The sequence below is a fragment of the Pongo abelii genome, chromosome X, assembly GCF_028885655.2.
Source record: "Pongo abelii isolate AG06213 chromosome X, NHGRI_mPonAbe1-v2.0_pri, whole genome shotgun sequence".
NCBI classification, from domain to species: Eukaryota; Metazoa; Chordata; class Mammalia; order Primates; family Hominidae; genus Pongo; species Pongo abelii.
The window spans coordinates 77,061,872-77,077,996 of NC_072008.2; the positions used below are offsets into that span (position 1 = coordinate 77,061,872).

General features: G+C 43.3%; 1 protein-coding gene across 1 annotated transcript; it reads right to left on the minus strand.

The window, feature by feature from the left end:
• Positions 1–2,247: 2,247 nt before the first annotated feature.
• RPS4X (ribosomal protein S4 X-linked) lies at positions 2,248–6,958 on the minus strand. The gene is made up of 7 exons (XM_024240639.3): positions 6,821–6,958; positions 5,794–5,871; positions 5,184–5,364; positions 4,689–4,786; positions 3,436–3,607; positions 2,868–3,025; positions 2,248–2,408 (listed from the first exon to the last, which is right to left on the minus strand). Exons 1-7 carry the CDS (start codon positions 6,821–6,823, stop codon positions 2,307–2,309), a joined length of 792 nt encoding a protein of 263 aa, XP_024096407.1. The 5' UTR covers positions 6,824–6,958; the 3' UTR covers positions 2,248–2,306.
• Positions 6,959–16,125: the final 9,167 nt, after the last annotated feature.

A 16,125-nucleotide genomic window follows, 5' to 3' on the forward strand; every position in this document is an offset into this window, starting at 1 on the left:
GCCTTTCATAGTCTCACCTGCCTGTTTTTTTTTTTTAAGACAGGGTCTCACTCTCACCCAGGCTGGAGTACAGTAGCACGATCATGGCTCACTGCAACCTCCATTCCCCAGGCTCCAGTGATCTTCCCACCTCAGCCTCCCAAATAGCTGGGACCAAAGATGCATGACACCACGCCTGGCTAATTTTTGGTAGACAGGGTTTTGCCATGTTACGCAGGCTAGTTTCAAACTCCTGGGCTCAATCGATCCACCTGCTTTGGCCTCTCTAAGTGCTGGGATTATAGGTGTGAGTCACCACGCCCGGCCTCACCTGCCTGTTTCTGAAGGGCACCATAAGGTTACTTCTGACCTGGCCTCTCAACAGAACAAGGATGAGCTCCATTCTCTTGGCAAGAGAACCATTCTTAAAGCAAGATACCTGGCAAGCCCACTTACACACCTTTCCCATCCCTGATTCAGCTGGTCCCAGTCCCTGCAGAAATTCCTTTTCTGGCCCAGGTACAGTGGCTCACACCTGTAATCCCAGCACTTTGGGAGGCCAAGGTGGGAGGACCACTTGAGCCCAGGAATTCAAGACTGGCCTGGGCAATGTAGCAAGACCTTCTCTACAGAAACAAAACAATTAAATTATTTTGGCGTCACAGTGTGTGCCCATAGTCCCAGTTACTCAGGAGGCTGTGGCTGGAGGATCACTTGAGCCCAGGAGTTTGAGGCTGCAATGAGCTACGACTGAACCACTGCACTCCAGCCTGGGTGACGGAGCAAGACCCTGTCTCTTTAAAACAAAAACAAAAACAAAAAACTGAATGGGACCCCAGCCAGTCATGCTTTGGCGTCTGCAATATGAATGGCAGAGAAGCCCTATGGGACCAAATCTGGGCTTCAGGGACCCCTGGGCATGCCTCCTTTAGCTGATTTTCTCTGGCAAGAACAAGTAGTCTGCTGACTCAAAGCCCAGGATGCTGCCAGGGGTAGAGACACTGCCCTAAGCCACAGTGCCTCTACAGGCCTCTTATCCACTGCTAAACCATATGCCTGGGAAACAGGGACCATTTAACATTCCCAGCTAAATATGCTAAGTGACTTCACATGTTTATCTTAAAGATGTCCAAAACGCAACTGATTTTCTCCCCTAAACCTGTGATGGTGGGATGATTAAGCCTGAGTGGCCTACAGCAAGTTAAATGCAAGGTGCTAAATGAAGGTGACCTGAGATACAGCATCTACAAGGCAGTACCTCTCAACACAGGGCAACCTTGCTTCTCAGAGGGCATTTGGCAATGTCTGAAGTAATTTTTGTATTACAACTCAGGGGGTGGGGGGTGAATATCTAGTGGATAGAGGCTAGGAATGTTGTTAAACATTCCACAATAAACAGGACACCTGCCCACAAATTATGTAGCCCCAAACGTTAATAGTATCAAAGCTGAAAAGCCCTGCTATAGGTGGCAAGGGAGGTTTTCATTTTTAGCAAGACATACTTTAACAGGAACAACAGAGTGGGTTGAGAGAAGGTTGAAATCACAAGGTAGGATAATTGACACTGAGACTGGAGAGACTGGATTGAGGAACAGGTGTGTAACAGCAGGCCCCATGAAGCAGGGGCACATCTTCCTGAGACTGGTAAGCAAGCCTGACATGACCCGACACATTTGGACAAGCAAGAACAAGTTTATGTTCTACATCTCTGTCCTCTGAAAAACAGAGTTGAGGACTGCAGCAGCAGCTGGAGATTAATAAGGGCACTAAGTCCAAGGAAGTGCACTGCTTTGCAACATCAACAGCCCACTTATGACGACCTTTAACGGCAACTGGAGATTTTCATCCTGCGTTTGGCAAGATGGGCACAGGAGTGGGAAAAACAGATGAGCCAGGCTTGTGGATGGGCTAGTGCAATAAAGACTGGAGAAGAAAACGAGGGCAGATTTTTAAAAAGCCAAGGGAACTTAACAGGGCAGAGAGGTCCACTGTGCAGAGAAGTTCTTGGCCAAGTCAAGGCGGGGGAGATCAATACTCTGGGATTTCTTGGCTCTTTCTACTCCTTGGTTAGTTGCTGTTCCTTTCCCAAGTCTGGTATCTTCTACTTCCCACCACTAAGCAAGCCCAGCCAATAACAGACTGCCTAAGCCTGCCTGAGAACTTAATCACGTTCATGTTATGCAGTAAAATAGCAGGAAACTGAATTAAAAAAAAAAGAAAAAAAAAAAAAAAAAAAAAAAAAAACCCACAAAACCAAAATGCTACTAATCCTGCCACAATATTTTTAATTACGTACAAAGATCTGACATGTCACCCAGGGACCCATTTCACCCACTGCTCTGTTTGGCCGCCAGTCTTTTGTCTCTCTCTTCAGCAATGGTGAGGCGGATACCCTTTCCTCGGGGAAGAGAAATCCATGATTTGTTGCCCTGGAAGAGAAAACAAGGAGAATCAAAACCCACCACACACCAACTCATAGTGGCTTGGCACATGCTACATTTGTCACCTCATTTAACAGAACTGAAGCCTGTTTGTGAGAGCACTTGGCATCAGCTAGGCAGTTGCAAGACACAGATGCTGGTTACCAAAAGTACCCACTGCTTGGGTTTCTGGGGCTGTCCTATGAAACTCACTGTATGCCCGTCAGAATTAATGTCTTAGAAGTTCATTGTGCATAGCAGGCACCTACCATTTATTCAAGTGAGTCAAAGTTTAGTAGTACCTAAGGCTAATCATTATGACTCAGCCCAGCTCTGCGTGAGTCCTATCCAGAAGAGGCTTTGCACTAGGTTCAGCAGAGCCAGCCAGGAGCCTGGATGCTGCAATCCCAGCACCCACCTGCATTTACGTATTTCCCCGGACTGGAGAGAAGGAAAACCCAGACTTACCTTCCCAATAACAAAAATGTTGGAAAGTCGAGTGGCAAAGCTGTTGCCATTGGCATCTTTCACGTGAACCACGTCAAAAGATCCAGGGTGCCTCTCTCTGTTGGTGATCACACCAATTCTTCCCAGGTTAGCACCTCCAGTCACCATACACAGGTTACCTAGGCAGGAAGAAACAATCTGCTTCAACTCAATGTAACAAATGACAAGCAGCTCAGAGATGGGTCGAAAACAAATTTTATTCCTCCTTTCCCCCCATTTGAATTTCCTCATATGGAACTGCTGCCCATGCTAGGACTCCCGGGGCTCTCGTAAGAAATTTTGTGGCCAGGCTTGGTGGCTCACACCTATAATCAGTTCAAGAACAGTCTGGGCAACACAGTAAGACCCTCCTCTATAAAAAACAAACAATTTAAAAAAAAGAAATGAATATTCTGAGCATTTGTGCCTCTGGCTATAAACAAACCTGGGCGATGGAGCAGATGGTTTTTAATAAAAGATACCCAGACCCTGTGCAATTCGTAATGATCTAGGCCTTAAAGACGGTGCCCAGGTAGCAGAGGATGCTTACCAGTGTCGAACTTGATGAAATCAGTAATCTTGCCAGTCTCCAAATCAATCTGAATGGTATCATTCACCTTGATGAGGGGATCGGGGTAGCGGATGGTGCGGGCATCATGAGTCACCAGATGAGGGATTCCTTTTGTGCCCACAAAGATCTTTCTCACTTTGCACAACTTATACTAGAAAAATACAAGGGTTAGCCACATTCAATCCATCTCACATATACTTTTTAACCCTATACGGGAACCATGGTTTCCCTAACTGCTGCAGATTAATTGTGGCGCTGATCGTTCTTTCCACCCTCAAGTGTATGTTGCATACAGCCCTTCTCTAGGCTCATCCTCCTAACATCCACCATTGCCCTCCACTCCTCCAATATAAATGCCACTCCAGTTTCCCAGGCTCTTTAAGCCTTATGGGGCCCTGGGAATTCTTCCCTTCAACTCAACTTTATCTTAATGGCTCCCTGTACATCACGACTGAGTTTTGTCTCACAAACAGCAATTACATTACCAGTTCATCCAATCAACAAATACTTCACATAGCATTTCAATTTTGGATCTCTACTCCCTGATATCCTTGAAGTAAATCAAATAATCACAGATCCCACTGGACGTGCCCTCCAGCCTGCTGATAACAAGGCTGTGCAAAAGGAAATTAGGAGCCACATCAGTCAATTAAATTAACCTTCATTTACAGCCAACAATCCAAACAGCCCTAAACTTTTGTGTAAAACCATCAAAACAAACTGGATTAAATAATCAAAGACTGTAATCTTTTTTTAAACCTCAAACTAGTGCCTCAAGGACTGTCTGTTTCCTCCATCGACACCTTCCCCTCCCCAAAGTAAAGCTACTCCCACAAATGGAGACATGGCAAAGGGTTCATACTTCAGGTACCCAATAAACAAGTTCTCAGAAATCACTCTCCTTGACTCTTAAGAGACACCAGGAAGTCACGGTTCAACTGGAATTCATTTCTACCACAAAAAAAGAAAATCTGCTGAGGAAGTTAAACTTCAAATGGGGATCAATTTTAGGTATCCATCAATGCTCTACAGCTATTAGCCAGACTTTTAATAACATGACCAAAAGTTACATGTAAGATAGAATCTCATCAAATTGTTAGCTAGATATTTCCAGGTATGAGATTTTAAGTAATCAATACCCACCTCATTACAAGCAGCACTCGTACTCAATGCAGGCCCTTAGAACTAAGTAACTATACTGAGTAAAGACCCAGCTTGCTTGCCACACTCACCTTGGCCTCCTCAGGTGTAATACGGTGTACAGCAAAGCGACCCTTGGTGTCATAGATCAGACGGAAATTCTCTCCCGTCTTGTCAATGCTGATGACATCTGAAATCAAGCAGTAACCGGTTACTACATACAGTGATCCCCACTACCTCATGCCGAGCAACAACCATAGCTCTCTAAGAAACAAAAAGAACCCCCATGTGCCTCCCAGTTCTAATCCAACAAGGATTCTGAAGATTAAAGATCACGGCCAGATCTTCAATATTTCAAAACGCCATGACTGCATGTAAAATTTAAAAGTGAATCGAAATTTAGTTTTGAGAAGTGTTTCATGATTATTTGCATGTTTTTTTATTTAAGTAAAAAACAGAGGGAAGGTCAGGCTTTGTTTCTGAGACTTGACAGATTACAAAGGTTAAAGAAATGATCAAGACAGTATTTGGATACCATAGGGCTGCCATCAATATGCATCTCCAGAGTATTTAAAACTTCCACTTACCCATGAATCCAGCAGGATAGGTTATATCAGTTCGGACCTTGCCATCGATCTTAATGAACCGCTGCATGCAAATCTTCTTTACTTCATCTCCTGTCAGGGCATACTTAAGTCTGTTCCTTAGGAAAATGATGAGGGGGAGACACTCTCTCAACTTGTGAGGACCGGTGGATGGACGAGGAGCCTGTAACGTTAAAAATGATAATCACTGTTGGGATTCACTAAAGCACTCAAACCCACCTCCTAGTCCACTAGATCCACTAACTGAACACCAAGACTGTCCATATTACACCCAACTTGGACTTTTACACAGGTGTAAAAAGCTTCCAAAACTATTTCATACCTTAAAGTTTTATAGCATCTTCCCTGTCAGAGGACCAGGATCATTAAGAACATGAATCCTGAGTCCATGTAAATGTACTATGTGGTATGTGGAATAAATGAGGAACAAAAATATTAAATAGATTGGAAGTGGGGGACAGCTAGATAGTACAGCTCCTTTAAGAGCAGAGGAAGCCAAGAATAGATATTCCTCCCCTAGCCTGGTCCCCAAATGAGTCCTGGGAGGCACTTAAAAACAGTGGCCACGGAAATATTTATATAAGATACTTACAAACACACCGGTCAATTTATCCAGCATCCAATGCTTTGGAGCTGCTACCCGCTTCAGATGCTTCTTGGGACCACGAGCCTGAAAGTTTTAGATTGCAATGCTGTTAATCAGGTTTCAGAAGAGCTTACAAAACCTAGTGTGAAACTAAACTCTTAGTTTAGTTTCATCTTCAGCAAAATGTGGACAATATTAAAGTATAGTGTTCCGATAAAACAGAGGCAAACACAGTTATTTAGCAAACACCGTGAGATCCATAAGGTGCAACAAGCCTTCTTATTGTAACAGAGAATATTCTTGGTTACTATGTTTCAGAACGTTTACTGATTACTATCTTTCAGAACCTTAAAGTGTTTCCATGTTACTGCTTGAAACTGTATCTGCTGGTTAGGGTCTTTCAAGGACACCATACTAGTGAAAGGCACAGCAACAAAAATGAGCCAGGAGTCTACCTGTGTTTCTAAAGTTTTCAGTTTATTACCGTCGGTTTTTGACACGTCTGGAACAAGATTCTGACATCCGCACAAACACATGTGCTGCTCCTTCGTACACTAAAGCCAAAAGCTGACACCAATTTTACTTTAAAAAGAGTAAGGAAGCCTTTTTAATGCTGTGTCCAGATGCTTACCGGCCACGCATGGTAAAGTCAGGCCGTGCCAAAAAGACAATGACAAAGAAAACCTTTCTCCGCCGGGCAGACCCAGCGCCCACCAGCCTCGGGCTCGCAGTCTGCGTTCCTGGCCCAGCCGCGGCTCCGGCCCGGGAGGAAAAGCAGCTTCTCCCGGGATCAGGACGTATGGCCGGGTCAGAGACCGAGGCCTTCCCAACAGCAGCACCAGATCTGCGCCTCCCCAACCCTAGGCCAGCGTTCGCTCTTCGCCCTGGAGCCCGTCCCGGCCTACCACGGAGGCCGTGATCCCTTCGCCTCTGCCCGGCCATCCCCAGCAGGAATCCCGAAACCTCGGGCAGCCCCGGCCGGGGGAGGATGGAGGCGGATACGTCCTAAGAGCTCGCTAACTAAACGGCTTACCATGGCTGCGTTAGGCAAGGAAAGAGGACCTCCGTCTTCCGGTGCGCGCAGAAATTGGGGCTGGAGACTGCGCGCGCCGGCTTTTCCCCTGCTCCGCCCAGCTCAGCCCTTTGCTGGCGCGCCGGGACTCTTTCTTGCCATCTGCTGGTGGGAGGTCAGAAGTCTCGAGCTGAGGAACCGCCGGGGAAAGAGGGTGTCTCCTAAGGGCGATTTCCTCCCTCCGCTTTTTCCGCCCTTCCTCCTCCCATATTTGCTGAGCGCCTCTTGTGTGCCTGATTCTGTGCTAGGTGCTGGGAATACAAAGATGAGCTACACAACATCCCTGCCCTCAAGGAGAGTTCAAAGTGAGCTTACTTCCAGTCTCACGTACAGATGATTCCAGGCCTGTAATCCCAGCACTTTGGGAGGCCGAGGCGGGCGGATCATGAGGTCAGGAGATCGAGACCATCCTGGCTAACACGGTGAAACCCCGTCTCTACTAAAAAAAAAAAAACAAAAAAATTAGCCGGGCATGGTGGCGGGCACCTGTAGTCCCAGCTACTCGGGAGGCTGAGGCAGGAGAATGGCGTGAACCTCGGAGGTGGAGCTTGCAGTGAGCCGAGATCGCGCCATTGCACTCCAGCCTGGGCGACAGAGCGAGACTCCGTCTCAAAACAAAAACAAAAACAAAAAAAACAAAAAAAAGAACTATATAATCAATAGAATACATTTTAATAAATATTTAATGTTATTTCTTAAATGTATTTTGTCTGTCCCTTTTTTGTGTTCTCTTGAGCCAGCCAGGCAGCCCATACTGAGTTGGGAAGAGCCAACAACGTTTTTAACCCCCTCTTGCTTCTCTGCTTGAACCCTGACATCCTCCCCCTTGCTTCCTGTACAACGCATTTGGCACTTACAGAGACTCAGGGAGGAGAGAGGATATTAGAGATCGTCTGGTTATATCTAACTAAAATGTAGATCTGATCCTGCTTCAAAACTGCCCTTGGCCCTCTGTTTCCTGCCCTAAGGGAGCAGGTCTGAACTTTATCTGGCTCCATTGCTCTCTCCCCAATCCCAAACTTCAAAGCTCAAGCCCCACCAAGCTAGTTTGTTCCGAGGGAGTCAACTCTTTTTGTTTGTTTGTTTGGGAGACAGGGTCTCACTCTGTCGCCCAGGCTGTAGTGCATGGCTCACTGCAGCCTCGACAGCCTGGGCTCAAGCGATCCTCTCACTTCAGCCCCTGGCGCACGCCACCTCACCCAACTAATTTTTTGTAGTTTTATTTTTTTGTAGAGACGGGGTTTTGCCATGTTGCTTAGGCTGGTCTCAACTCCTGGACTCAAGCGATCCGCCCGCCTCGACCTCCCAAAGTGCTGGGATTACAGGCCTGAGCCACTGCGCCTGGCTAGAGTCAGCTCTTTCAAGACTGCTTGTGGACTCGATTCCTTAGCTTGGAACTGCCACAAACAGCCAAACCCCCTTCCTGGGTACCACCTAATCCCACACCTCAGCCTTGGAAATGCACAGTTCAAGTCCCTCTGGTTCTGTGGGCTCCTGGTCCCCTCAGTCAGGGTAAATCCCTCATTCTTGCCCCAGAGGCTTGCGTTCAAACTTGGTGAGGGCACACAGCACATTAGGTAGCAAGGACAAATTTAGTTACCTGGCCTCCACCGAACTGAGCACCTCCAGGATGGAGCCTGCCCTAATTCATCTGGGCAGGCCCTTTGCCACCGAACAGAGAGCTCGGCACTGTGTCCAGCACTTGGTAAATACTTGTTGAATGAATAAACGGAGTCAGCATCCCACTTATTGTGCCAAGTCCTACTGTACTATCCCTGAGAGCATCCAGCCTGTGCCTGAATTCTTCCCATCATGGGATCAAGCTCCTAACTCATGAGGTTCCATTTCACAAGTCTCTATCTCTACCATCCACTTTACCCCTCAGCAGTCTGCAGAGGAGCAAGAGAGGGAAACATTGTTGGCTCTTCTCAAGCAGACAGTATTAACTAGGAGGGCAGGAACTCCTCCTTGTCTAAAACTGGGATACAATCCACAATAAAGCATGTTATAAGTGATTATTGGAAAGGATCGATTAATTGGAGGTGAGGAGTAGAGAGAAGGTGAAAGTGATGAGATAATGGAAGTTGGCTCTGAGGTTTTTAATCTGAGAGCACTGGGAAGATGGTGGTACAATTAACAGAAATGGTGGAGAAGTTGCTGTGGGAGTGGGGGGATAACCATGTGTTTTCCAGCTAGAGAGGATAGGAGAAATGGCTGGTTAGAGCTGCAGATCTCACTTAATCAAGATCACACAGCCCGTTTGGGGATGAGGGGGCTTATCTCTTGCCTCCCAGGTGAGTGGTTTGTTTTTATGCCACAGGTTATCAAAGGACTTGAGGAAATCAAAGCATCTTTTTCAGTATATTTCTCTCTCTCAATTTGTATTTATGCACAAACCACATTCTAACAACAATAAAGGAAATTTGGAAAGAGCTAAGTAAATCGCAAACAGTACCTCCCCAAACACCCTAAACACATCATCTGTATTCATTTGTTCCTCTTCCTGTTCTCTTTCTGATCGGTTTGTGTGCATGCATACTTTTACATAATTTTAGTCCTGGCATACAGACCATTTTGTATTCTGTTTTTATTATATTAGAAACACTTTCCAAGTTGCTACATAATCCTCATAATTACTATTTTAACAGCTGTATCATATTCCATTAAGTGGATGTCCCACAATTAATACAAGTTCTCTGTTGTTGGACGTTTAGTTTTCTGTACTTTTTCTCTATTATGCATGTTGCTACAGTGAACAGCTTTTTCCTTCAGTTGAATATTTTCCTTAGAATAAATCTATTCCTTCAACCAACACTTATTGAGTGCTTACTCTGTGTCAAGCTCTCTATTATGAACTGAGGATGCAGAGATGATTAAGATCTAGTTCTTGCTCTCAAGGAACAAATAATAATATGAGAAGCAGGCTGCGGGGGTGGGGAGGGAAAGCTAGGAGAAGCTTATCAGAGAAAAAAATGGTGGTGAAGCGGGTTGTAATACAGAGGGCAGCTAAATCTTTAGGATCTTGGACTTTAGCCTGTGGGTAGACAATGGAGAGCTGTTGAAAGATTTTAAGGAAGACAGAATCAGTGTTGTGCTTTAAAAAGATAACTCAAACTCCTCCATGTAGAATGGTTTGAAGGAAATGTGAGTGGCTTGGAGGACATGGGTCAGGTCTCTGTCAACAATACAAGCAAGAAACTGAAGGCTGCTGAGACCTAGATTTGTGACTGTGGGGCTGAGGAGGAGGGGGCTCAAAGACTCAAAAGACATTGCAGATGGAGTATTGGCAGGATCTGACTGGGAAATGATGAATGTGCAGGGGTGAGGGACAAGGAGGTAATTAGGATGACTCCCAGGTTTCTGACTTGGTGACTCAGTGATGCATTCACCGGAACAAGGAGGAGGCAGAGGAGTATGCTTGAGGAGAAGATGAGGAGATGAGTCTGAGACACAGGGCTGAGGGTGCGGGGGAACATCAGCCTGGAGATATCTTATAGACCCAGTCCTGAGCTCAGGTGCATGATCTGGGCTGGAGACTCAGATGTGGGAGAAGTGGTGTTTCTGTGATTATTTCCGGGGAGTGGTTGGCAGTAACCCTTAGAAAGAGAGCACTGTGTCAAAGAGTCTGAATGCTTTTGTAGTAGCGTACGTGTATTGCCAAAAAGCCTTTCTCAGAGGATTCTTGCAATTTTACTACACTCGTGCCAGCCTGGTAATCACCTATTTTTAACTTTTGCTAATGTAATTATTTTAATTTGCACTAAAGAATCTCAACTAGGCCGGGTGCGGTGGCTCATGCCTGTAATCCCAGCACTTTGGGAGGCCGAGGCAGGCGGATCACTTGAGGTCAAAAGTTAGAGACCAGCCTGGCCAACATGGCAAAACCTCATCTCTACTAAAAATACAAAAAATTAGCAAGGCGTGGTGGCATGCACCTGTAATCCCAGCTACTCGGGAGGCTGAGGCAGGAGAATCGCTTGAACCCTGGAGGCAGAGGTTGCAGTGAGCTGAGATCGTGCCACTGCACTCCAACCTGGGTGACAGAGTGAAACTCCATCTCAAAAAAAAAATAAAAAGCCACTAGTGAGGGTGAATATTTTGCCACATGCTTGTTTACTCATTCCATTTCCTCTTGTGTGAAGTATCTCTGGCCATTTATCTTTGGGGACATGTTTTTTGGGTAGATTTCCATGAATGCTTTATAAAATGTAGACATTAATCCTTTGTCATACCAATTGGTTATTTTCTTTTTGGTTGTATTTTTCAGTGTACAAACTTTCAGGATTTTATATAGCCAAATCTGTTGATCTTTTCTCTTGTAATTTCTTATTGTTCCTTCAAAGCTTAGAAAGCTGCTATCAGTTCAAAGATCTATTAGATACTCAATTCTATTTAATAACATATATTTAATTTTTTATTAACTTGGGGTTGATAAAGATAAATAGAATAAATAGAAAAAAATTATATTTCCCCCCAAATGTTAGCTAACCAATGTTCTTACTATAATATATTGAATGATCTTTCCTCTGCTGTTTTGTAAGAACCGCTTTAGCATATAATAAATGAAATCACAGAGTACATGGTTCTAGTTCTGTAAGTGTGGGAATGGGAGATGAGTCTATGAAGAGAGAACTGAGACACACGTCCCCCAGCATTCTGTCCCAGATTGCTAAGGAGGATAGACGTGTATGAGCAGTTCATGGTAGTAGTGTTGGAATTACAGGCCTATGCCACCACATCTAGCCTTAAACTTATTTTTAAAACAGCTTTACCAGCCAGGTGCGGTGGCTCATGCCAGTAATCTCAGAACTTTGGGAGGCTGAGGTGGGCAGATCGCTTGAGCCCAGGAGTTTGAAACCAGCCTGTGCGACATAGCAAGACCCCATGTCTACAAATAAAAATAAACAAAATTAGCCAGGCATGGTGGCCCGCACCAGCAGTCCCAGCTACTCTGGAGGCTGAGGTGAGAGGATCAAAAAACAAAACAAACAAACCAAAACACAAGCTTTACTGAGAAATACTTGACATACAATAAATAGTAAGTGTTTAAAGTACACAATGTGACAATTCTGATGCATGTATACACGCAAAGAAACCATCACAACTATGACAGTTAACATGTCTATCACCAACAAAAGTTTCCTCATGTGCCTTTGTAATCCCTCACTCCAGCTGCTCCCATCCCCACTCCTATTCCCAGGCAACTGCTGATCTGCTTTCTCTGACTATTGATTAGTTTGCATTTTTTAGATTTTCAAAGAATAGAAATAAATAGAAATCAAACAGTATGTACTCGTTTTGGTCTGGTGTCTTTCACTCGGCATAATTATTTTGAGGCTCATCTATGTTGTTGCGTGTATCAATAGTTTAGCTTCTTCTTTTTATTGCTGACTAGTACTCCATTGTATGGATAAACATTAATTAGCTTATCCATTTATCCATGATAGACATGTGGGTTGTTTCCAGTTTGGGGCATTTACAACAATGCTGCTATGAATGTTCACATACGAGTATTTTTATGGACAATGTTTTCATTTCTCTTGGGCAAATAACTAAGAGTGGAATGGCTAGGTCATACGGTAGGTGCATATTTAACTTTTATAAAAATTGCCAAAATGTTTTTCAAAGTGGTTTGTGCCATGTTACACTCCCATCAGCAGTGTATGAGAATTTCAGTCGCTCCACATCCTTGCCAATGGACATTAAGGCCCATCTTTAGAAAACATTTTTATTGTGATGAAATATACATAACTTTTTTTGAGGCCTGGTGCAGTGGCTCATGACTGTAATTCCAGCACTTTGGGAGGCCGAGGCAGACAGATCATGAGGTCAGGAGTTCGAGACCAACCTGACCAACATGGGGAAACCCCGTCTCTACTAAAAATACAAACGTTAGCCAGGCATGGTGGTGTGTGCCTGTAATCCCAGTTACTCAGGAGGCTGAGGCAGGAGAATAACTTGAACCCAGGAGGTGGAGGTTGCAGTGAGCCAAGATCACGCCACCGCACTCCAGCCTGGGTGACAGAGCAAGACCCCGTCTCAAATAAATAAATAAATAAATACATTTATTTACCATTTTGGCCATTCTTACATATACAATTCCTTGGCATTAAGTACATTCACAATGCTGTGCAATCATCACCACTAACCAGTTCCAGAATTTTTTTATTTTCCCAAGCAGAAACTAAGTACCCATTAAAAAATAACTCCCCATTTCCCATACCCTTAACACCTGGTAACCTCTATTCAACATTCTGTCTCTATGAATCTTCTCATTCTAAGTATCTCATATAGGAGGAATAATAAATATTTGTCCTTTTGTATCTGGGTTGTTTCACCTATCAGAATATCTTCAAGGTTCATCCACATTTTAGCATGTATCAGAATTTCATTTTTATGCCTGTTAATATTCCATTGTATGCATATGCCACATTTTGTGTATCCATGATCTGTTGATATACACTTGGGTTGTTTCCATGTTTTGGCTACTGTGTATAATGCTGCTATGAATGTTGGTATACAAGTGTCCATTTGAGTTTCTGCTTTCAATTCTTTTGGATATAAACCCAGAAGTGGAATTGCTGGATCATATGGTAATTGTATGCTTAAGTTTTTGAGGAACTGCCAAGCTCAGTGGCTGCATTATTTCACATTTCACCAGCAATGCATAGGGTTCCAAATTTCTCCATGTTCTCACCAACACTTGTTATTTTCCATTTTTGTTTTTCATAATTGCCATACTAACAGGTATGAAATGGCATTGCATTGTGGTTTTGGTTTGTATTTCCCTAATGAATGATGTTGAGCATCTTTTCATGTGTTTATTGGCCATTTATATTATACTTTCTTTGGAGAAATATCTATTAAACTGCTTTGCCCATCTTTAAACTGTTTTTTTTTTAATTAGTGTTGTTGAGTTTTAGGAGTTCTTTATATATTCTGGATATTAATCCCTTATCAGATATGATATGGTTTGGCTCTGTGTCGCCACCCAAATCTCATCTTGAATTGTACTCCTGTAATTCCCATGTCTTGTGGGAGGGACTCAGTGGGAGATAATTTGAATCATGGGGGCAGATTCCCCCATACTGTTCTCGTGGTAGTGAATAAGTCTCACGAGATCTGATGGTTTTATCAAGGGTTTCCGCTTTTGCATCTTCCTCATTTTTCCCTTGCCACCCGCCATGATTCTGAGGCCTCCCCAGCCATGTGGAACTCTAAGTCCAATTAAACCTCTTTTTCTTCCCAGTCTCAGGTATGTCTTTATCAGCAATGTGAAAATGGACTAATACAAGATATTTGATTTGCAAATATTTTCTTCCATTCTGTGGGTTTTTTTCCTCCACTCTCAAGTCCTTTGATGCACAAAAGTTTTACATTTTGATAATGCCCCATTTATGTTTTTCTTCTGTTGTCTGTGAAGGTTAGCCTTTGGCAATTTGAACACATATGTAGTACTATCTTATTGTGATTATACTTTACATTTCCTTCACTGCTAATGATGCTTAAAATATTTTCATGTGCTTTTTTTTTTTTCCCACCCATGTATCTTCTTTGGTGAAATATCTGTTGAAATGATTTGCCCAGTTTTCAAAACTGGGCTGTTTATCTTCTTCTTATTGCATTTGAGAGTTGTTTATATATTCTGGATGCAAATCCTTTTTTTAAAAGGCTAGTCAAGTGAAGCAGTAAGAGTGGAGAAGGAACAAAGGAATCTGTAACTGGTTATGATCAATTAGTTGTGAATATCTCTGCACTCGGACTACCATGGAAGCAAATCCTGTATCATGTAATTTGCAAGTATTTTCTTCAAGTCTGTGGGGGTTTGTTTTCATTTTTAAAAGTGTCTTTTTTTTTTTTTTTTTTGAGACAGAGTCTCACTCTGTCACCCAGGCTGGAGTGCAATGGCAACATGTCATCTCACTGCAACCTCCACTTCCCAGGTTCAAGTGATTCTTTTGCTTCAGCCTCCGAAGTAGCTGGGATTACAGGCGTGCACCACCATACCTGGCTAATTTTTCTATTTTTCGTAGAGATGGGGTTTCACCATTTTGGCCAGGCTGGTCTTGAACTCCTGACCTCAGGTGATCTGCCTGCCTCAGCCTCCCAAAGTGCTGGGATTACAGGCATGAGCCACCGCACCCAGCCTGAAGTGTCTTTCAAAGAGCAGAAGTACTTAATTATGATAAAGTCCAATTTATCCATTTTTTCTCATATTGATTTTGCTTTTGATATGGTATGTAAGAAATCTTTGTGTAATCTAAAGTCACAGAGATCTCCTATAATTTCTTCTGGAAATTTAATAATTCTAGATTGTACATTTAGGTCTACAATCCATTTTTGTGTTAACTTTTGTATATAATGCAAGGTGTGGATAGAGGTTCATTTTATTATTTATGGATAACAAATTGTTTTAGAATCATTGTTGAAAAGACTGTTCACTTCTGACCATTTAATGATACTTCCTTATTATAGGAAAAATTCATTTTAATCGCATAAGTTGGAGATGAATATGTTCTTGTAAAATATAAAATAATTTTTGACCACTTTCACAGCTGATCATGCTTTCTCCTGCACGTCCTATCAGGTAACAACTCTAACAACATCCCTATGAAGTGAATCTTTCCGGATTTTTTTCTATGCATGGATATATGTATCCATATATATAATATTGTACATTTTATTTTGTTTAGATAGGATCACCCCATATGTATTATTCTGAAACTATGTTTTTGTTACATAATAACACCTCTCAGAGATCTTTCCATGTCAAAACAGAGATGTACTTAATTCTGTTTAGCTGCTTTGTAGTACTGTATTCCATAGTACCATTATATCTTACTTTGTTTTACCGTCTCGTTTTTAAAAACATTTTTATTTTTTTTGAGATGGAGTCTTGTTCTGTCACCTAGGCTGGAGTGCAGTGGCGCGATCTTGGCTCACGGCAACCTCTGCCTCCTGGGTTCAAGCGATTCTCCTGCCTCAGCCTCCCCAGTAGCTCCTGGCTAATTTTTGTGTTTTAGTAGAGACAGGGTTTCACCATGTTGCCCAGGCTGGTCTCGAACTCCTGAGTTCAGGCAACCCACCTGCCTTGGACTCCCAGTGTTAGGATTACAGGCGTGAGCCACCGCACCTGGCCCCATCTCCTTATTGATGGATATCTAGGTTATTTCCATTTTTTTCTACTATTATAAACAATGCTGAACATCTCTGAGTCTACTTTTGGTGCACATGTGCAAGTGTTTCTCTAGGTCCATAATGAAAAG

Bases quoted from the DNA above. Each gene is read 5' to 3' on its own strand.
- RPS4X (XM_024240639.3), bottom strand. The intron at 3,608-4,688 runs GTGAGTGTGGCA...GTATTTTTCTAG, and splicing joins TTACACCTGAGGAGGCCAAG to TATAAGTTGTGCAAAGTGAG. The intron at 2,409-2,867 runs GTAAGTCTGGGT...TTTCTCTTCCAG, and splicing joins ACATTTTTGTTATTGGGAAG to GGCAACAAATCATGGATTTC.